Here is a 23,296-nt window from a genome sequence, read left to right on the forward strand (position 1 = left end):
CTCTCGCCCCGCTTGTAGACGGTTTGTACAGCTGTTTCACGTTGCTAATATTCTGCGCAAGATGTTATCCACGATTAGTTACATGCGAGGCAGTGATGCAAACAAGCCCGCTGGAAGATAAAGACATTATTGTGTGGCTGTCTTGTGGATAAAAAAAAGCCCCCCTGTCTCTCTTCGCTCGCTATGCGGAGACTTGACGACACCGAAGCCGTCCGCATAGGTCGTATATAGCGGATATTTTATGGAAGGTGGGTCGAGGGAGAGGTTGTGAGGCTGGGGAGTCGGGACATCGGCTGAGCTGGGGAGAGGAGCGTTAGCAAGCTAGCTTTCGTGACAGCCACGGTTATAACGGAACAGTTAGTTCTCCGTACCGCAGCCCGTCTGTTCAGTCATCATGGCTACGAATGGTAACAATTTAACGACTGGGATGGGAGATATCATCCAGCTAAACGTCGGCGGGACGAGGTAAGCTTCGTCAACAGGACAACTCGACAGATGATGGTCATCATTTGGGAAATTTGAGCTCTGGCTACGTACGTGTATGATGATATCTACATGGCCAAGCAGCCATGGATGTAGCTGAAGTATATACAGCACTCAAGGTTTTGTAGATGAATCTTTATTCTTTTTCTTACACACTTTCTTCCACTCTCTCTCTCTCTCTGTCTGTCTCCCACACACACACTTACTGGGGTTTCTTGATAAAATAAACTGAACACACTGTACCATGAATGGGCTGCCTCTTGGTCAGCAAATCATCCAGCCACCATTTTCATGCTCACAAGTGCACTGACCCTACATTTTCCAGTGTCAGTAATACATGTGCTGCTGTGTCTTTATGCTGCAGGTTCAGCACCTCCAGACAGACTCTGATGTGGATCCCAGACTCTTTCTTCTCAAGGTTAGTTAGATGCCTGGAGTGAGATACCTGGAGTGTTCCTCTTCATCTCTGCATGGTCAACTAACGAGAAGTCCCATGAATGCTATTCAGGTTGCATTGTGAGATGTTGGTATTACTGTGTCATCTAGCAGATTGACCAGAATAGATATTTGAATAATCAATTGAGGTATTGACAGCATACATGCAGTGTTAGAGTATGTGTTATAAAGACTTTGTATTGCAAAAATGGAACTGAGTGTGTCTGTATAACCACAATGTACATATTAATACACTTGAAGGCTGGTAAACCAGCCTAACAAAGGCACTCTGATGGTAATTTTAACTTCTGTAGATTCCCCATGAGATATGGCTAATTAAACTGTACTACTATTACTACAGCATGTAGGATTTGTACCAGAAACGGGTCATAGACTCAGCGAGCGTGCTACGGGGCAGTCGCAGCTGAGTGAAACAAAATTTGTATTGCATAATTAATGTTAAGTAGGGATGTTCCATTAACTTGTGTCTGTCTTGCTTCTTACTGCTGCCATTCTGGTGATGGAAAATGTCAGGGGATTACAGTTACAGTCAGGGGATTACAGTTACAGTCCACTATCAGTGGAAGAAGATCGGAAATCAAGTCAGCTGTGAAACTTTGACACATGTTGTGTCTTTTGTTTGTTGTTTTAGAGAGGCTAAAGTCTGGTCTTAAACTCATCCGATGTTCAGAATTAGTTAGCACTGTGACGGTCATCTCTTGTTTTAAGATTTTTGGGGATGTGGAAACAATCATAGCAATGTATGGATGTTTTATCATACCTGGGTGTGTGATTCTAGTTTGTTATTTAGGTGTGAAAGGAGGAAATCGCTGTTAAAGTGAAACAGCTGATTTGGGCTGGGCAAATACCACAGTCGTAACAAACTCAAATACTGGACTGAGCCCACAGTTTGACAACAGCTGACCGAATAGTGCTAAATGCCTGTCAGACTGTCTGCCAGTGCACCTGTCTGCCTGCCTGTCTGCCAGTCTCTCTGCCCTCAGCTGTCTGCAGTATGCAGTCAATATTAAATCATTTATCATACACACTTGAAACACATGCTGATGCTGCACTAATCTGTAGAGAGTCAGAGTCAACAGGTAGGAGTATTTGCTGTTGTGCAAATAATAAGTGTAATTCAGGTAGTGGAAACACTGCTGGTAAGTGGAAATGGAGAAGTGCTTAGGTTAACTGGAGCTCTCTCTCTCTCTGTGTTTCAGTTTGCTGAGTGGAAGGATATCAACTCTTCGGGATGAAACTGGAGCTGTGAGTAGCTTTTGTTGCTTCTTATGTGAAGATGAGTACAGAATGATGATAGCTGATAGGACATTTGTCATTTGTCATGCTGTGCTGCAGCTCACTAAAATATGACTCATGACCGTAAGATGACATAAACATAATTTAGATATGACATTACACCATTTGAGACCATATTGGACAAATTAAAGTGGTCCTCCCCCACCATCATTGTTTCATCATTCAGTTTAATCCACTTGCCTATTGTTAGATGACGCCCTGTTTTGTGTAGGGCTACGATTATTTTTATTTAAAGCAGCTACAAGGAGCTTTCAATTTTGTTGATTGTGGCGGCCCCTGTGGACAAAAGCGGTATGAGCACCACCGCTTTGAGTCTAAAGATCTTGATCTGGCTAACACATGCATTTGTTTTGAAAGCAAGTAAAAGGAAGAAACACTTTTTTAAAATATTTTTTTCACATCATGCATCATGTTGTTTGCCTGATTTGTGACAATGAGGTAATGTATCTATTTGTGGCTGTGGAAGGTTAATATCTGTAATATGACTTATGAAACAAAGTAAACTTTGTTTAAGTGCAGTCACCCTCAGCACTTAATCTGTCAGTTATTTTTCAACCACTTGCAAAGCCTAAGAAATTTCCAAAAGCAGTGAAACAGCCCAAGGTCATGTCTTGTTTTGTAAAACCAAAACCCACAGCTATTCAGTTTAGAGAGAAAAGCAGCAAATCCTTACATTTTACAGGCTGGAGCAAGCTGATGTTTGGCACTTTTTTATGGTATTAAACAACTTGAATTGTTTGGGTTTAACTTAATTGTCACTTAGTAATTTTACGTCAACACTTTTTTTGTTTCTTTTTTACCGTTCCTCTCACTGCTCATGTTGTGTTTATGTATGTTTTTTTCCAAACAACTTGAATGGTAACCAATCACTTTTCTTTTAATGGTTGATTAAACCCTATATTTGCATCATAATATTTTGTCCCTCCACTTGCAGATATTTATTGACAGAGACCCGACAGCTTTTGCACCAATCTTGAATTTCCTGCGAACCAAAGAGTTGGACCTTCGGTAAGAACTAGTGACACCATTCAGAAATAAACCCCTGATTGTTTATTTTATCAATACATTATGTTATGTTGTAACTAGAATACATGTGCTGCTTTTTTTCCTCTGTAGGGGTGTCAACATCAGCATCCTGCGACATGAAGCAGAGTTTTACGGGATAACTCCTTTAGGTGTGTTGCTGTACAGAGGTTTTGGAGGAAATGGAAGTGGCAGCCTTGTTCGGAGCACAAATAGTGACATGTATAAACATAATGGAAACCTCTTAATGCACCTACTCTATATCTGAAGCCAAATCACAAGATTTGTCAGCAGTCAGTACATATATCACAGAGTATTGTATACTAGCAGTGAATGTGGGTTTTTTGACAATTGAAGTGTTGTGCTGTAATGTCAAGTGTTGTTTTGGCTTCAAACACTTGAGTGAGGTCAGGACCTTATTACCGCTAGTTCCATGTGCTCTAATGTTGTTTTACTTCCTGTTTCAGTGTTTGTAACTTCCCTGCATTGTCTGTGTAGTTGAATGGGAAAGTTACCTTTTGTGAGAACTGATCACCTGCTAAAAATCATAATGTTCACAATGCAAAGTACAGTGGCCTGCTCTAATCTAATTAGTCATGCGTAATTTCTCATTAACTTTGTAACAATACTATAGAAGGATGATTTATTCTAATTTCCATAAATGAAGGAATTATTAGTTACTATGAATTAGTTTCTGCTAATACAGTAATCCATTACATTTTCCTGAGTGTTACCTTTTTTTGGTTTGACAGCAGCTAAATGTTGCTAAAGTGTTACCCTGGTCTTCATGGGCTCACTGCCGGTTTTATGTGTGTGTTTGTGTGCAGTACGACGCCTGCTTCTGTGTGAGGAACTGGACCGCTCATCATGCGGTAGTGTTCTCTTCCATGGTTACCTGCCGCCCCCAGGTAAAGACATGAAACTGAAAATAAAGTAAACAAATGATCGTAACTGGAAACGGCATATTGAATTTAGGCTTCATAAACAATTTTAGGCAGGAAATGATCTGTCTTGAAGTCACAGAACGCTCTAAAAAATACATATCTGAAGAAATGTCTATTAAATAATCCCAGTGTGTCTTTCCCTGACAGCCATCCCTGCCCGAAAGTCGAATCCTGCCCCAGCAGCCTCTGGCTCCTCCTCTGATGAGCGGCCGGGTCCAAGTGGAGCAGAGGGCTTCACCCGAGTTGGTCCCCCTCCTCACCCATCCCTCACCGGCCCACCCGGAACAGACGACAACCGCAAACTGGGTGAGTAACCCAGAGCCGCCTTATAGAGTGTGTCCATATTTAAAAGATAAACAATGTGATCATCCATAGTTAAAATGCTTATAGCTGTTGTGAGCAAGTGCAAGAAATCCATCTCAGTGTAAGCTTCATCTTAGCATAAAACAGCCAACAGCAAATGTAGAAATGACTCTTATTTTGACAGTGAACCTGCTGCACTGTCTGCCTTCTGCCCGCATGAATACTGGTTAGTTATGTCTGTGTTTGTGTATGTTTCTACATGATCATATGTGTGTCACATCTGTATATGTGTGTCAGTAGGAGAGTTGAGTATATGTGCTGTTTATGCTTATTCACATCTGTGTGTGCATGTTTCTGTGAGCGTGCGTGACTGCTGGAGCTAATGTGACCTGACATATCCTTTTAGTGCGCTGACTGAGGTAGCCTAGTTTCACATCGGCCTGATCTCTGTTGAGGATGACATCAGAGAAGATAGTGAACAAAGAGTGTATGTGTCCGGTGATGGAGAAGAATTTGCTGTCTGTGTTTAATATCGTACAGTAATTTTAGATAAAAATCATTGATCCCTTACTGGTTCTATGCCTTTAAATTGCTGCCCGCATTTCCATTTTATTCAACGATTCAGATAATGAAAAATAATGAAAAGTGAAAAGTGTATATTCAGTCTGATTATCAGGCTATAAAAGCAGTTGTGTTTGTTTGTGTTCTGTGTGTGCAGGTCCTGTGGTTGACCCCAGGAAGGTGCTGATTATAGCAGGACACCACAACTGGATTGTAGCAGCTTATGCACATTTTGTCATCTGCTACAGGTAACACTGCCACAACATGGCTGCTTAAAACATTTCTCATCCACTCACTCTATAGTTCATCAGGGGGAGACATTAAATTATTAATGAAGGTGGAGTTGTTATCTGTTGTGTCTCACATTTCTCATGTAATGCTCTTTGATCGTTCTCTGTACCTTTTCACGAGCTGTCATCTTTGGTCCTATACATGTTCAGTCAAAATAATGAACTTTATTTTTAGTATCACAAGCTGACAAACTAAGAACAATGTGTTATTTGGTTTAATAACGAAGAAGTAAAATCTTTTTTTTACAACATTGTTGTATATTGTGGATATTTAAACATGTGATCTCTACGTGGAATTGAATGTATGCAAGTCAAAATAGGTGCCGGCAACTTATTTCCTGTGTGTGATCTCGCTACAGGATAAAGGAATCTTCTGGATGGCAGCAGGTGTTTTCCTCCCCCTACCTTGACTGGACCATTGAACGCATCGCGCTTAATGCCAAGGTGGTCGGCGGCCCGCATGGAGACAAGGACAAGATGGTGGCTGCCGCCTCGGAGAGCAGTATCATCCTCTGGAGCATCCAAGATGGAGGCAGTGGCAATGAGATAGGTAAACAGAGAGTCTCTTATGGGGGGGCCCTACTGAACCTACTGGATTTTGAGAATTGTGACCATATTACTGTGAAATATTTGGGTAAAAAAAAAAAATCTGCGATGAAAAGTTTTAAAAAGAAAATATAATTTCATAAATTTTTTGTGACCCCTTTGACTTGCTGTAATGTCTGTGACTCAGCCTTCACTCTTCACCCCAGTTTACATTAACTTCTACCTCTCCACACCAACTCAGGTGTATTCAGTCTTGGTGTACCCGTGGACGACCTCTTCTTCATCGGGAACCAGCTGGTGGCTACGAGTCATACAGGGAAGGTTGGGGTGTGGAATGCCGTCACACAGCACTGGCAGGTAGGAGGGCGTGAGTGTGGTTCTCCTCCTAATTTATGTTTTACTGTTTAATTAGTAAGTGAACCGGTTATAGAGCATCAATCACTAGATATTTATGTTCTGTGTGCTTGTATTTAACAGTTCATTGAATGTACAGTATGTGTGTTTTTCAACAAAGACACAACATGAAATAACAGTGTACTGGTTGTGACTGTAACTTGTTTTTGTGTATATGTTAGGTTCAAGATGTGGTTCCTATCACCAGTTGTGACACAGCAGGATCCTTTCTACTACTGGGCTGCAACAATGGCTCTATCTACTACATAGGTACACACACACGCTTACACACATGTACATACACAGGGGGACCTACCTTCAGTCTAACAGAATGTTAGGGAAGATGAATGAAAGTACTTGTTTTGGCAAAAAGGCCAGCTGTTTATATGCTCGAAGATATTTTTGTGACAACTTTGCATGATTATCGCTTATACAATGTTTACAAAAGCGCATTAGAGACTTAGTAGTTGTGCTCTGAAGGATTCTCAGTCAATTAGAGGATTGGATATTGGATCTGGATCTTAAAAAAAACAATCCTGACATAAACTTTTTTGTCTTCTTCTTTTCAGACATGCAAAAGTTTCCACTGAGGATGAAGGATAATGATCTTCTAGTGACAGAGCTTTATCACGATCCTTCAAATGATGCTATCACTGCACTGTCTGTCTACCTCACACCTAAAACCAGTCAGTAGACCTTTCTTACCCTCTTAGTTGTTGTTTTACAGATAAAAAAAATATATTCCTGCATATCTATTTTTCCATTTTCGTCCTGTTTTACCTTTGCTCACCTCCTCAGTTTCACCTCCTGTGATATAAACCAGCAGTTTTGGATGTAGTTACTGACCTGACATTAAACTGTTCTGTCCTCTCTCTGCTGTCAGGTGTGAGTGGGAACTGGATAGAGATAGCATACGGGACGAGCAGTGGTGCGGTGAGAGTGATCGTGCAACATCCAGAGACAGTGGGATCAGGCCCTCAGCTCTTTCAGACATTTACTGTGCACAGGAGCCCGGTGACGAAGATCATGCTGTCTGAGAAACATCTGGTATCAGGTGAGGAGAGTGTGACAGGTAGGAGGGTGAGTGTTATCATCTCTTGTTCATCGTCTACCTGTGATTGAAATCTTGTGTGGTTGTCTGTGTTTTTCTGTGTGTGTCAGTGTGCGCGGACAACAACCACGTCCGGACATGGACGGTGACACGGTTCAGAGGAATGATCTCCACCCAGCCAGGCTCCACCCCGCTGGCCTCCTTCAAAATACTGTCCCTGGAGGAGACGGAGAGTCATGGGAGCTACTGCTCTGGGAATGATATAGGTGAGAGAGTTAAGATCAGAAGATATTGATTAACATGAGGGAAGAATAGATTGATTTATGAGGAGGAAGAGGAGAATCTTATCTGTGTATTCAGATTTAGTAGATAACAGCTACACTATGAGCAGATATGAACGTGTGTGTTACCAGCTGTTCACCTTATGTGAAAACACCAAGTATCAGCCACATGAATGAATCTGTCACATATCTTTTACTGTAACTTGATCAAAGAGTTGGCCTTAAAGGGACAGAAAAGTGGACGCACGAGTATAAGATAGCAGACTGAATGTGTTTTCTGCTCTCAGGTCCATTTGGAGAGAGAGACGATCAGCAGGTTTTCATACAGAAGGTGATTCCCATCACCAACAAACTGTTTGTGAGGCTCTCATCGACTGGAAAGAGGTAAAATATTCTTTATCTGTCTTTCTCTTCCACCTTATCTATATCTGCTGCTTCATCTCACTGATTTCTTTCTGTTTGACCTTTACTACCTGACTGAGGTGTTTTTGTTTGCTTGGACGCTGCATGGTAACATCTGACTTTGTGTGTGTGCCTGTTTTGTCAGGATCTGTGAAGTGCAGTCGGTGGATGGGACCACCATCTCTTCCTTCATGGTACGTGAGTGTGAGGGTTCGAGTCGTATGGGGTCGCGACCTCGACGCTATCTGTTCACCGGTCACGGCAACGGCAGCATCCAGATGTGGGACCTGACCACTGCGATGGATACCGCTAATAAAGGAGAGGAGAGGAAGAAAGATGGTGAGGAAGTCGAGAGATATAGGGTGGGAAGGGGGATGTTGATAGAAGGAGAGACAGAAATGTGGAAGGCAACATTGTGTGTGTTCATGGGAGCAGAGATGAAGAACTTCAGTGTACCGAATGTAAGTGGCTAGATTTGCTCACCGACTGTACAAAAGAAAAATTCAGGATATACAGTAGACTTTTGTGGGATTAACAATAATAGTTTATTTTGGTGAGGTACTGTGTTGTGTCCTGAATCTTCTCTTCTGTTTGATAGATGTAGGTGGGCCGACAGAGGAGGAGCTGCTGCAGCTGTTGGATCAGTGCGACCTGAGCACCTCCCGCTGTGCTACACCAAATATTAGCCCCGCCCCCTCTGTTCTGCACCACACACGCCTCAGAGAGTCCTGCTCGAGGTTAGAAAGACAGTCCACACACAACACATTAAAGACAGACACACATACAGCATAAGGAACCAATCAACTACGACTGACAACTGTCACTACAGACACATCTGTACACACATTTCTACATGAAAGTATACATTAATATAGGGACTCATTTGTTTTAATACTAAACAATAATTGCTTACCTGTGTCACACTCACTTCCATGTCTTTCAGTCTGCAGTTACAGGCCCCGGAGCCCATTCCTGAGACCCAGGCAACTTATGGAGCTGTGCGACCCTACAGAGAGAGCCCCCTGCTGGCCCGAGCTCGACGAACTGAGTCCTTCCACAGTTACCGGTAAAATAACATTTGTCTCACTGGATATCCCATATTTCAGACGGGGCTTTCCCAGACACGTCAGGCACAACTTTACGGGGTTTGACTTTGCATGTCAGCTGAGCGCAGCAGGTATTTGCATCTCCATTACAACAGGGCTACCTGCTTGAAGGTGTGTCTCTAACTAATGTTGCTCTTATCTAAAGTAGTGTTTAAAGGAGCGGCTATAAACTCCTCCTCCCTGCAGAGTTATTAAAGAACCTCTGTAAATAAAGCTCTGCTAACTTGGTGATGAACATGTTCTATTTCCTATAAATCCTCCACAGTAAAATCCTGTTATTTTGCTATTTAAAAGCTTTTATCATGAAGCAGCAAAATCTGGAAATGTTGGGTTTTCTTCTCTCGAACACGACTCCCGAAACAGCTGAAAGCGAACATGATGAAACAGTAAAATTACACTGATGTCTGAACAGCTTGTTTATCTATCTATCCACCTGTAGCTGACTCCATCCATCTGTTTTTCTGTAGAGACTTCCAGAACTTCAGCCTGAGTCGAGGTGTCCTGGACAGCACAGGTCAGACGTCCACACAGGGCTCCAGCCAGGCCCCTGACGCCCGCCGTTCGCTCTGCGACTTTGGGCCGGAGGACAGTGAGAGAAGAGCCTCAGCGATGGAGTTCTGGGCTTGCCGAACAGCCAGTTCAAGCTCTGCCTCAAATATCGGAGCTCTGATGACTGCTGGTGTTTGTGGGGTGAAGGCAGATGCCAGTCCAGAGTCTCCGCGACAACCTCCCGACAGCCCGATTCCTGGAGGTGACGTTAGGCGAAAGGTGCACCCACAACCAGAGGAGGGAGACAGTGTGGGATCACCAGGAGAAGGGGGGAAGGCGGAGGGAGGTGTGAGAAAAAGGGGGGTACTAGAAGGTGGCTTCCTGGGGAGGAAGAGGGCCCCCCCTGTCCCCCACCTCTCCTCCGTCCCCTCCGGATCTGAGGGTGGAGGCAGCGACTCATCTTCCAATGCCTCCCCCTCCCCAACCAAACTGACTTCCTCCACCTCACCGCGACACAGGAAGCTGGCCCCCGAGCTGTCCAATCAGGACAGCAGCCTGTGACGGAACAATGTGCCCGCCAGCCTTTTTTCTTTTGATCCTAATCAGAGCAGTTATCTTGTGGAGGCTTCCTGTGCTGTAGGTGCATGTGGGAGATGAGGCCTGGATATCAGAGCAGGGGAGGAATGTAGCTTCAGCTCCAGGAAACCACTTCAACTGCTTCTACTCCACCCTAACTTTGTTTGTCATGATGTAACTGGATAAAGGAGCTTCTTTTGGGACTCCACACAAGACGCTCCCATGTTTTAATGAGTCTGTGTCTCAGGATGAGTCTCCTCTACTCAGTTCGCTTGCTATGCTGAAATCTGATGTGAAGCAGCAGTCAAAACATCCCGCTAACAGGGCAGGAATGCATTTTGTTTTTGATTTTTTTCAAAGATTTCAAATTCTACCATACCTGGAAACTTGGCTGGGTACAACTGCTACATGCTAATGCACTCCTGCTATCTTCAGGTTGTCTTAACAGATGATGAGGGTGATGAGGTCAGCACCTTCAGGCACAAATCTGATAGCAAAATGGCTGCTCGGTTAGTCCTGGAGAACTGCTGGATTTGGTTTCTCTGCCTGTGTCGGTTTTGTTCACTCGAAATCCTAACAAACACAGAAACCAAAGGAACATGCAAACGTCTCTTTGGATATTGTCAAGGGCAACGGTTGAAGCAGTGTGTGGCCACTGATGTGTAGATTGAATCTGAAGGCAGAAAAGCACAGCACAACACAGTACTAGTCATACATAAGGGGTTTTAAAAACTGACTAAGGAGTGCTTTATCTTGTGAGGAAGCAAAATGGAATTAACAAAAGCACAGCTTGTACTTTTATCAGATATTTAACATATTTCTATTGGCATGTAGTCCGGTAGGAATGACTTTGTTCAGAACTGGACCTAAATTATTCAAGCATACACGCTTGAACATCTGCTTTTGAACAAAACCCACATGGAAACATTTTGGAAAGTTGAAATCTTCCACAAAGCTTTTTCATTATCAGAAAACTCACAAAAATATGACATTTACAATTATGTAAAAGGACAAAAAGGGGGCAAATCCTCACATTTGAGAAGCTGAAACCAGCATGCTTTTCATTTGTGGTGATTGATCAAACAATTGATGGACAAATTATTTCAGCACTAGTTTTGTCAAAAGGACCAGCCCCTTTCAAATACAGAACTCACGATGACGTCAAGTCTCTCTGACAGTATGTGCAATCTGTCGTTCAGTGAATTTTTACTTCAACTTACCTTAAACATTTAAGCCTCACGACAATCTTGGCAGCTACTTGAATACTAATGCTGCAGCCAGAGACACAACAACAGTCAGCAAGCAGTGAAGTCATTTTGCAGCTACAGCGTGAAGTAAAACCTTTCTGTGTTTGTTGTTTAACAGCTGAAAGACAACTATGCAACAGTGGAGTTAAGATGCAGAACAGCCAAACTAACACAGCTAACCAGTCTTCGGGATTACTTAATGTTGGTACATGGTGGTGTTACAGGCCAACTGCATTATTAAGTTATACTAACAGTAGCATTAAGCCTCCTTGCTCCTCATCAAACATTTTGACAGGAAAAAGCACAGGAGGAACACATTTTGTTAGTCACAGCTCAGTCCCATCAAGTGTCCCAGTTCGCCATGACAGCGAGCCAACACGCCAGTATCAAATACACCTTTTCCTCCTGTGACGAGTCAAACGCTCGCTGTGAGAAATGATAAAACACATTGGTGGCACACAGAGTTTAGAGATGATCCGTTTAAAAGATGGCGTTCATATACAGTGACAGCAAATTAACACTTGCTACATTTATACAGGAATCTGTTTTTAGTTAAGGGTCCGGTGTATAGGATTTAGTAGCAAAACCTCTCTCCAAAGGCCCTCTCTCGAGCCAGTGTTTGGTTTGTCCATTCTGGGCTACTGTAGACACGTGGCAGACTCCGTGAACGAGGACCCGCTACCTCTGTAGATATACAGGCTCATTCTAAGGTAACAAAAACATGATTATCAGTTTCAGGTGATTATACACGAATGAAAACATTATTATAAATGTTATATTTTATTCTATTTCTGCCAAGCCTCGAAAATCCTACACACTGGACCTTTAATGCTTTGTGGTATATAGAGTATAGGGCCTTGTCCTTGATGTCTAAACAGAGTGAAATCATTTTATTTCTGTTCAGACAGGTAGAAAAACAGTGGTGCCTGCGCAAGATCACACTAATTATTATTTATATTTTATTTTTTTACAGTATCACAATATAACTACACTCAACTCAACAGTCAAAAGGACCTACACTACATCACTTTACTCCCTCAGAAACAGATTTTAATGTGTCTTGCTTCGTTTCGGATGACTGTTGCAGTGCCTTATTTAACGTGTCCGACGGTTATCAGCCTGTCTGTGTGTTTTAACTGAAAAGGATTTTTGACCAAAGGCTTGTGAAGAGACTGAGCTCATTGTGGAGCCACGTAACGGACCTGTCCACTCCTGGCTTCGGCTGGAATCACCTCATGATAGATTTACAACAGGCCAAATTAGATTTCATGAGTGGTCACTTGAATTGATAGGCATTACATAATAAATTGTAAATTGTAAATAATCTTGACGTAGATTAAAACTGGAAAGCCCATCCTTCTTCGCCACACCTGGAGAAGTTTAATGTGTAGCTTGTACTTTGTAGTTTGAGGTGAACCAACTCAAGCATGAAACGGTAAAATATGACAGTATGCTCTGAAGGAAACAAAAACAATGCACCTTGTTTGTGACGGCCTGAAAGGACAGCTGAAAGTTCGATGGCAGTGACCTTAATTAGTTTACGATTGTGTGAGCTAAACTTTTGCCGTTTGAATCCCTGTGAGATTTCCACTAGCTGTTGGTTAAGTTAAAGAAACCTGACCAGCTCTTGATCTACGGTACTTTTTTATAACCATTAAGGGGACAACTGTAAAGAAAAAAGAAAAAAAGGTGAAAAGAAGTCGAAAGACTGTCCTGAAATCTTAATTATAATTTGCCAAATCCTGAAGCTATATAACCTCTTTCTACATAGTTTTTATTAGCACATTAGCTTATCATATCGACATTAAAAAATGAACTGACTGTGTGGTCCCTCCCTGTACAAAGATGTACATTTTGATACGCTAATTACCTGTACGGAAAGTAGACCTACATAATCAAAACAAAATCCTAACATGGATGCATTGATGTGTGTGATGTGTGTTGATACTTACACTGTTGTTCTTTACTTATTGTTGGTAATCATATAATGCCTATGTTGACATTACCATGCTATCGGACCTAACTGCATTTGCACTTGCACTATTAAGACTAATATTAAAAGTTACTTTGCTAGTGTTTATTTTATATATAAAAAAACATAAAGTTTAAAGTGTATTTCTGCACATAACTGTTTGTCTGTCCTGACCTGTCCCTCAGTTCCTCTCTGGCTATGTTTACATTATATTACAGCCAGATGCTAGTGAGCTAAAAGGAATACATATCTGTTTGTTCAAACTGCCCTGTGCATCATTGTTTTACATTGTGTATGTTTGAAATGCTGCATTATGTTGTTATATTATTTACAGTACTGAACCATGATCATTTGTGTTCATGCAATTTAAACTCTGCTGTGTTCACTAAAAGCTCTCAGAACTGGATGTGTTTCCTTATTTGAACTTTCAGAAGACTAAGAAGTTGAAGGTGCAACATGTACATTTTTTTCTGCGTGGCTCACTGAGCTGACTAGCTAATGACAGCTTCAGTTACCAGCAGTTAGCGGTTAGCAGTGATGTGCTGCCCTCTGTTTGTTTTGAGCGTGAATTCAACAGGTACATATTGCACCTTTAATCAGCTGTGACCAATAAAGCTGTGTTGTCATTTCTGCATTTTTAAAGCTCTTGTACTAGCAGTGTAAACACCAACACTCCCCTGGTTCTCCAGACTCACAGTCTGGACCGCTAGCTGCATGGCTAATTGAATGTTTCTTTAGTTATATGCATCTGTTTTGTTAACCGAGAGGTGGCTACATTTTTTACATATTGCACCTTTAACTACACTAGGTAGGCATGTTTTAAAACATTGTATAGAGCAACATGAATTTTTTCAAGGACCATCAACTTCACTCCAGATTTCCAGGCAAATGTCATCAAAGTAACAGAAACCATATTGAATTATTTGGGATCTGAGATGTTTTAATTGATAAGAAATTAGTCGTTGGGATGACAACAACTTTGACAAGATGAATTCAAACAAAGCATCAACACTCGGTGTTCATGATGTTATAGTAGTGAAAGCAGTTTGAATTCTGACCTTAAAAACTGGACTGAGTAAAAGGGGCGAATGGGCTGAAACAAACGCTGCCAGTCACTGCTGAGTTGTTAGCACTTGGCCTGCGTGGATAACCTGCCAAAGTGCACAATTTTTGTTTTGTTTGAGCCTCACAGAGGTGTGTGTGTGTGTGTGTGTGTCTCCCCAGCGCTTTCATTTCACTAACCTTCCCGTTCAGACAGTCCCCTCTCTGAGACGCCGTCTGTCGTCATCGTGATTTATGAGTTTAATAAAACCCTCTGTGTGTGTGTGTGTGTGTAGCTCAGGGCCATACTGTCCCTTACAATCACTCCACAAGCTCTTTTCACAACCTCTCCCTCCCTCCCTCCGTGGCTGACAATAGCTGTGAATGTGGCTGTGAATGTTTTAGAAGTGTCCTTGTCAGACTGGTGTCCTTGAGCGAGGGCACGCTTGTTACTGCCAGTTTGTTAATTTCAAACTTGCCTTGATGTTCCCTTAAGGGACGCAGGAGCAAAACTAAATTACTGCTGCATAGTTTTGATGGAGATACCGGCCCTCTGTATGTTTGTGTTGGTGTGCGTGTGACTCTGGGTGGTAGCTCTGTACAGCTGATGGCACATCTGTGTTTTACTAACTCAGCAGAAAATAATCAATTGAAATGGCGTTTTGTCTTCAGCTTGAGCCTTTTGGCTTTAACAGGAAAAGTATCTAGTGGCATCAGTATATCTCAGTTGTGTCCCCGAGTGCGGCCCTCACTCCTGTCCACACACACACACACAAACACGCAAATCATTTTGCTTTTCATTTCCACAGGTTTAAAAGTATATTTAAACTGAGGCACAATATTAACCTCATCATTGAACAACTACTCTTGTATCACTAGTGGAGTTTTTGTCCTTCGTCACTGTAATGCTTTTGTGTCCTCATGCATTGATATTACATTGAACATGAAATTGGTACATTCGTGTGTCTTTAATTTTGAGCTGCTGCTTTTAAACACTGACATCTCCTCTCTTCACAATGAAGTAAAACAATATTACACTGCTACAAGCTGTCTTTAATTTGTTTCTCACTGGAGCGCTGCCCTCATTTTTGAGATATCCTACTGTACATTAATACAAGATAGATGCATGACGAGTGATTTTACAAAATATATTTTTCTAGTATCATTTTAGATCCTTCTTTTATTTTGAAAGCATCAGGAAATCAAATCAACACAGGAATGTTAAGGCCTTTTCACACTGCACTTAGACCAGGGCTAACCTTTTAAACCCCAGGCTACAGGAGCTGTTAGCAGCAGGCTAAGAGAGCGTTCACACTGGCACAATCCTGGCACATCCAAAGTGGGTTAACCCGGACTTTACCCTGGGGCTTGCTGGCCCTGCTCCAGAGCAGTGTTAGCCTGATTTTAGGGTTAACCCCTGAAAATCAACTAAACGTGAGGCTAAAAGGGGCCAGTGTTGAACAGGGTCAAAATAAACATCATGCTAGAAAGTAAACATTAGTTTCAACGGAAATGTAAGATGGGAATAGTAGAAGGACAGTGTGGATTATAAAGCCTTGTGCTTTGGTTAACCCTTGTTAAGTTATTTCAGGGTTGATTCCTGAAGGCCACTTCTTTGCGGACCGTTGTAAACTGTCTACAACTTGTTTTGTTGATGTTTCAAATAGGCTTCAAGTGAAGAAAAAGTAAAAACGTGAGTCCAAAAGAATATTTTCTTGACCATTGGCCATTATTTATAATTTCCCAGAAAAACACAAACAATGATCGATGAATCATCTATAAATAAGACTTTTTAAGACAACAATCATAAATAATACTGCCAGTGTAAAAAAGAAAAAGAAAATACATTTTATACACAAAAACCATCAACATTACACAGAAATTCAACATCTTGTTTTGATAAATACTGTTTCTAGAATGTTTAGCTTCTAAAAATTAAAAGCCCAATCTGCTGAATCAAATATAAAACAGTTTTCATTCCTGCTGTAACACTGAGACAGGACATTACATGGATTTATTTTCATTATTACCCAGACATTCGGCTACATTACTGTTAATTTGATCTTGTCCAGTTCTTTCTACATTTAAATAGCAGTAAACCATAACTGATAAGGTAAAAAAAATCTCAGATTGGGCTTTAAAGTTACATCACAACAATCAGACGGCACGTGTGATTCCCAGCCACATTTAACACGTTAAAAAACAGTTGGCATTTTTTGTCATTGAACTAACACCAAGGCCATGTGTCTCATTACAACTAGGACGTTTGCTGCTGATAATGTTCAAGCTTACTAGGCACAAATACTTGTTGAAGCAGAAGAGGCAGCGACTGAAACCTTGGACATGAATTATTTTCTAGAGTGGTTTGATTCTGAGTAGTGAAAGGCAAACCTGCTAAACTACCGACAGTTGGCAAGCGGAGACAGTGAATCATAAAACACCCAGAACATTCAGTCGGTCTGCTGAGAGTCATGTTCTGACTCTCAATCTGAGCACGGTTCGACATATAATATAATGTGTAATCACAATCCAGATGTGGGCACACTAAAGCTATGAAGCCAATATACTGCAGCTTTGTAACTCACAACCTACACAATCACAGCTGACTGGGTCCATATCTGAACTTTATTCATGGATGCTGGATACCTCTACTCAGAACTTAAGATTATTAGTCCATACTGGGGTCGTACATGCAGTGGGGTAAAAACACCTGTTTTAATAAAGTTCAAGGTGAATGCTGCAGTAAAACAAATTATTATTCCCTTTAGATCTGGACTTTGGGTCCGGCTTTCTTTTACAACTTTGAACATAACATCATTAAAACATTATCAATACTGTCCCAAGTGATTATGGGTCATCAATGGTAAATATGTTTTCATAACAGATGAGCAATATTACAGGATTTCATATTATGTAAATGATCTTAATAATTTTCCACACTGACCAGTCCTGTTAGACCAGGGGTGTCCAAGTGTTTTCCCTTGGAGGGCCACAACTAAAATGTAATGGTGGGCAAACACATAATGTATTGTATTATTATGATGCCAAAATGAGGCTAGGGTCCGAAGTTCCCTTGTAAGATAAATAATTATGGATCCTTTTAAGAGCATTTTACCTCACAAAAATGTTAATGGTATAAACCAATTTACATGATATTTCTTTTACAATTAATTGATGTATTTTTTTCCACAGAAATATCCGGCAAACCAAATGGAATCACGGGTGTCCGACTTTGGCTCGAGGGCCGCACTTTGGGCAGCCCTTCGTTAGGACAGGACGAGGAATGAATGTTTAACTGTCTTGGTTTAAAACTCGTGATACCTGATTAGATGTAGGGATCTTAAAGATGAGTGTCGGTGAACATGGTATGCTCCTTTTTCACAGAACTTAAGGCCTTGATGGCGTCCACAAGCTCATCTTCCTCCACGTACTGAAAGAGAACACATGACATCACAATGAGGTTTAACAGTTACAGTTAAGTGATGCCGATGCACATCGTCCGTGTGCACAGTTTAGTTTAGCTTCTGATGCATATTCTTTCTGAGATAACCTTAATTTCTTTTTCTATCAAGAATATAATACATTTACTTGAATTGACTGCATGGTATGTTGATAAAAGAGCTTCATTACTTTTATGATATTTGTTTCCTTCTGACACACACTCTTACCCGTGTTGTTCCCCATTTGTCTTTAGTTCTTTAGTTAGTTATTCTGGCTCTGCTTTGCTTTGGGGAACATCTATCTATCTATCTGCAAAATCTGGTAATGTCACATAAAATATAAGTCTTTCACTAAACTCCAAATTCACACAAATGATTTCTCAGACCCTTCTTAATGACAGCTTGACCTCAGAGGAAACACACTTTCATAGTGTGCCGTCAGTACTGTAATTACTGTAACGTACTTTAATTGTAATTTTAAAAATACTTTTATAACATTAGCATATTCCCGTCCTCACCAGTCCAGAATCTTGTCCCAGCGGGTTGTCCCAGCTTCCTTCCTCCATCATCAGTGACTTCCTGTCAATCAGCTGGCTGATGCTGCGGTGCAGGGAATGCTGGGAGTAGGCCTGACTGAGGTCCGTTTGGCTGGGAACCCGCAGGACAGACATGGGGCTGAAGCTAGTGCCGACTATCTTTGTGTCCGTCAGACCCTGAAAAATACATTTGTTAGTCAGGAGGTTAATTAAAAGATGGCACCAGTGCTCTACATGTTTGAACCCATTTATTACAAACCATATGTACGTTATTTCACTGCTAACCATGTTCTAGTGTTTGCTGTAGTTTTAAATCTGCACTGCATCACATCAACAACCTTAAATTTGATCAGAGAAAAAACAGTTTTTCCCCATGATGGATTACATTACCTTACTACTGACCTGCAGAATGATTTTCATATGATCATGAAAGTAATGAAAATCAGTAGCAAACCAACTTCAAACATGTAAAAAACATAGGAAGTTAAAATATGGTGTTTCAAAGCTCATATGTATCCTTCGTTTGGCCTGGATATTATTGTTACATATCAACTAAATCTAGGTAGCCTGGAGGGAAACACTTTATTGATTCTGTTAACTCTGAACAGGAAAATATCTATTTTCGTAAAAAGGAAATAACAACACTTGATAATAATAATAATACTGTTTAAGATAATGTAAACACACTGCAATACACTGTAATGTAAAACTCATATGTCATAATATCAATGATCAACAGGGGGCACTATTCAGCTAAGATTGGCTGCTTGGACCATACAGGAGAGAGGCTGAGTAACATCTTTTGAAACACAGTTTGTCTGTTTTTCTCTTTACATTTTTGCAAGAATCAACAAAAACACACAGACAACCAATCCTGCCTGAGCCATAAAACAAAGTACAAGATTAGGATAAAGTACGACACAGTTTTCAGTGGCAGATGTCTGAACTCTGACCTCGTGGTCGGCCCCATAAAATATATTAGAACATATACAAAGTCAGCACTGTATTTAAGGACAAAGAGATGGTACAACAATGTCTTACCATCACAAACCCAAGTAATCCAGCCACTGTAATATAACCATTAACACGCAGACACACAAAGCATGCATACACAAACAAAACACACATGCGTAGAAAGGCACCCACACACGTTCACAAACCCGTACCTCAGTGTACACAGTGTAGCTTTTAAGTATAACGTTGCTGATCTCAACACAGTCTGCTACAGTGTCAAACTGCAAGGGGACAATAAAATAAACATTTAGGGGTTTGACAGTAAATATAGAAAAAAAGTCTTACTGTGGGACGATCAGGGAGGAGCACAGAGCTGGAGTGATGTTTAGAGCACAACTCAGGACAGGACCTCTGAGAGAGAGAGAGACAGAGGGAGGGAGAGGGTGAGACAGGGGGAGAGAGAGGAGAGGATGGAGAAAGTAGTATTGGAGGGAGGGAGGTGAGACAGATGTATAAAAAAAGAAGGAAAAAGAGCAAGAGAGATTGGCGGAGAATGAAAAAGAGGAAAAGAGAAAATTAAATGAAATTGGAAAATAATATGTTTGAAATAATTAATAAGAGGAGTCGTGAAACAAAATGGAAAACATTAGAAATTTCAGAACAATGCATGTTTAAGTGGCAGAGTTATTGGTAGATATTGGTAATGAGTGACTTGAGAGATACTTAGAGCAAACTTTCACATATCAGTTGTAGTGTTTCTATTTCTAAAATATATTATAGGCATGAGAAAGAGCTGCATGACACCTATTTAGCATGAAAACCATTGTTCTCATTCTCACTTACAGTTGTGAAATAGATTTTAATTGGACTTGATTATAAAAACACGACCTACAACTACATAGAGATGAAAAAATGACCTCACATTAGAGTTTCATTTCTATTAAAACATTGCAAAAATCAAAGAAAAAATATATTTACATATTATGCAACTCATTGTTTGTAAGAGATTTAAAGGACTGATTGATTTACAAGCATGTAACAGTAGTGGGTGGCACTATGCTTATTGTTCTAACTGAACCGGTTCTTCACTGGTAACAGTCACTGAACAGCTTTCCAGTACCAGTTGTTGTTTCAGCCCCCTCTGGTGGAACAAATATTAAGACACAGCTGCTCGGGCAAAGACAGGTTTTTTTCTAAAATGTTTTAAATCTGCAGAAAAAAAAAGTTTTGATTGAGTCACCTGGTGATTTCAACAAATCAGACAACATGGTTGTGAAACTGTCTTGTTTGTCCTTTTGTTTTAAATCCCCTCCTCTGCTGCCTAACTTTTCAGCTGCTTTTACTTCTTTGTAAACCCAACCACCTCTCTCTGTCTCTCTCTCTCTCTGTGTTCTCCCTGTTTAACCATCTTGTAAGTCTCTCTTATCGCTGCTTGTTCCTCTGATCATCTCACCATGTACGTCTCTCCTCCAGCCTTCCTGGTCTTCTGTAGCATGACCAGCGGAGGGCGCTCTCTGGCTGAAGGATTCTTCCTCAGGGCTCTGAGTAAATTAGATAAAACATTCACACCCTTTTGTACCTTTGTTTTTAAGTTGTGCTTTCAACCCTTTACATGCTGCATGTTATATCAGAATACCTCTGCAGCACTAGACCCAGCAGTAAGGCGAGCAGAAACAGACCCAGCAGGGCCAACAACAAGATGAACCACAGCTCAGAGTAAACTGGTGCTGCCGACATGCTCACGCCCTGTTTATCACTGTCTTCAGGCTCAGGAGGACCTGCAGGGGGAGGGAGAGGGAGAGAGAGACAGAGAGAAAGAGAGACGGACACAGAGAGAGAGACTATTTGTTTGTGTACTTGCTGTATTTACATCATGCCAATAAAGTTTCACTGAATTGAAGTGAGGATTCCTGAATCACAGAATATTCAGATTCAGGTTTGATGTTACATTAGGATTGATTCTCGCAGTGTGTGTGTGTGTGTGTGTGGGGGGGGGGGGGGTTACCTAGGCCTGTGGCAGGACTATATCTGATGGTGGGAGTACTGGCACTGCCACTGTTTGTGGTGCAAGTCACCTGAAATGACAGAGCTAAGAAGAACATAGAGAGAGAGAGAGAGAGAGAGAGCAAAAAGAAAATATTTTACATTGAAATGAAGTTAGATTATTCTGTAAGGTTGATGCTGAATCAAACTTCTAGCCAACTGTAAGACTGCACACATACATAAAATGAAATCAGATTGGTTGAGATGCATGTGTAAATAGGAACAAAGATGTTTCCTTTGAAAAGTGAGAGAGAAAACACACTTCTGGGCTTCTAATTTGAAGGAAACTACTTTCCAGCCACGATTTTGCCTCTCCTGTCGAAACTCTAACTGTCTTAACCACTGTCAACTCCCAATTCTCTAAAATATTCTTATCAGATCAGCACTTTCCCTCAGTCAAAGGCCTGGCTTGCCCTCAATATCCACCTGACAGCCAATCAATTAAGAAATGCGATGAAATTTGCAGACTAAACCTTAACAGACACTTAAATATGATATAGGTTCATTATATTAGTAGCTTATTGCCCTTTTTTGTTGAATGGCCCATGCAGCAGTCAGCTAAATTAATTTAAACAATATTTTATCCTTTATTACTAACTGTACCAATATTAAGGACTGGTATGTGTATACCAGTTTTATACAAATTTACAAATATATGTTTTAAGTACACTGCCTGCCAAAGTGTGTATTTATCTAATTACCACCTTGTATGAATTGTATCTGTATGTGTGTGTTTTGTGTGTGTGTGCTCTCACTTTTCTGTGAGGTGCGTGGAATATAGAGATAGCTGTAGAAGCCAGTATAGACCCTCAGCTGGCTCTCAGTCACACTGAACTCCTTCAGATAGCCGTTGAGGGCGAAGGACCCTGCCCAGTCCAGCCAGATAACCGTCAGGTTACTGTCCACTGAGAAAGGAGACACATACTGGGGGGCTGGAGGGAGGGAGACAGAGAGGAGGGCTTGTGTTTTTATGTTTCTTACGACTGGATAGCTGGAAGGGTTTGAGGAAGTGGTAATGACTTACCTTCGCTGAGTGTGGTAACATTTGTCCAGTTGGAGGCAGTGCTGCCCATGTTGTTGAAGCAGGCAGCTCTCAGCTGATAGGTGGAGTATGGTTGGAGACCTGCACAGATTGGTTTAGTTGTTTATTTAGACAGAACATACAACACAGACACAGAAAAACAGAAAACACTCACTTAGTGCATCTTAATTATTCTCATTCACAAAGCTAATACCTTCCTCCTTTACATGGTGCTTACATCAGTCTTAATAAATCTCCTGGTTTTGTATTATTAATGAGTCATTCACTACTGATAATTCTGAACTTAACTGGTTTTACACTTTTTTAATTGTGGTCATTGTTCATCTCTCTTATTTTATCCTTTCATCCTCCCAAGTGATATTTCAGTGATGCCTTATTGCACAGTGTTTTGGTAAACATAGACTGACCTGTCACATTGTAGCTCCTTTTGCTAAAGAAGATTTCTACTGGTCCTTCAACGCAAGGGAGAGGTACAGGCTGGAGGGGCTGCGGGCAAGGTGATCTGATATGTAGCTCACAGCTGGAAACAGAGAGAAAGAGAGCGAATAAGTGAGAGAGATTATGGTATCTGTATCTGTTCATGCAGTCTGTCTCCCTCAATAATGTGCAAATAGTTTCTCCTGTTTTCTTTCTACTCACCTCTCAATCACTCCATTAGGCGCCAGAGGCTCGTCCCATTCCAGCTGAACAGAGCGGGAGGTCAGGGTGACGAGGCGAGGAGGAGGCTGGTGGGCTGGAGGGGCAGCCAGGGTGTGGAGCTCACTCAGTGGACCCTGACTACAGCACTGCCAAATGTTCAAAACAGAGAGTAGTCCCTTTGC

At 41.3% G+C, this 23,296-nt stretch overlaps 2 protein-coding genes across 4 annotated transcripts in view; one reads left to right on the top strand and one right to left on the bottom strand.

Moving 5' to 3' along the window:
* The first annotated feature begins 20 nt into the window (after positions 1-20).
* Positions 21-13,823, top strand: kctd3 (potassium channel tetramerization domain containing 3). Of its 2 annotated transcripts, none has more exons than XM_084348534.1 (19): positions 21-465; positions 848-901; positions 2,139-2,184; positions 3,170-3,243; positions 3,352-3,410; positions 4,086-4,166; positions 4,350-4,508; positions 5,224-5,314; positions 5,716-5,906; positions 6,144-6,259; positions 6,478-6,565; positions 6,865-6,981; positions 7,179-7,349; positions 7,457-7,612; positions 7,915-8,011; positions 8,175-8,368; positions 8,628-8,766; positions 8,973-9,095; positions 9,603-13,823. In XM_084348534.1, the coding sequence occupies exons 1-19, from the start codon at positions 395-397 to the stop codon at positions 10,183-10,185; spliced, it is 2,610 nt and encodes an 869-aa protein (XP_084204660.1). In that variant the 5' UTR covers positions 21-394; the 3' UTR covers positions 10,186-13,823. The 2 variants fall into 2 exon arrangements, with proteins under 2 accessions (XP_084204660.1, XP_084204661.1); XM_084348535.1 differs by having other exon boundaries at positions 22-602.
* Positions 13,824-16,203: 2,380 nt separating this feature from the next.
* ush2a (Usher syndrome 2A (autosomal recessive, mild)) overlaps positions 16,204-23,296 on the bottom strand; it is a 196,117-nt gene continuing 189,024 nt past the window's right edge. For both annotated transcript variants that reach the window (XM_084361215.1, XM_084361216.1), the window contains exons 85-94: positions 23,115-23,260; positions 22,883-22,995; positions 22,458-22,556; positions 22,189-22,365; positions 21,396-21,479; positions 21,027-21,168; positions 20,844-20,931; positions 19,736-19,801; positions 18,419-18,613; positions 16,204-17,890 (exon numbers count right to left, since the gene is read on the bottom strand). In XM_084361215.1, coding sequence (XP_084217341.1) covers positions 17,801-17,890; positions 18,419-18,613; positions 19,736-19,801; positions 20,844-20,931; positions 21,027-21,168; positions 21,396-21,479; positions 22,189-22,365; positions 22,458-22,556; positions 22,883-22,995; positions 23,115-23,260 — 1,200 coding nt within the window. In that variant the 3' untranslated portion in view covers positions 16,204-17,800. The remainder of the gene's footprint in view (positions 17,891-18,418; positions 18,614-19,735; positions 19,802-20,843; positions 20,932-21,026; positions 21,169-21,395; positions 21,480-22,188; positions 22,366-22,457; positions 22,557-22,882; positions 22,996-23,114; positions 23,261-23,296) is intronic.

This window comes from Pagrus pagrus, assembly GCF_965226575.1.
Source record: "Pagrus pagrus genome assembly, chromosome: 1".
NCBI lineage: Eukaryota > Metazoa > Chordata > Actinopteri > Spariformes > Sparidae > Pagrus > Pagrus pagrus.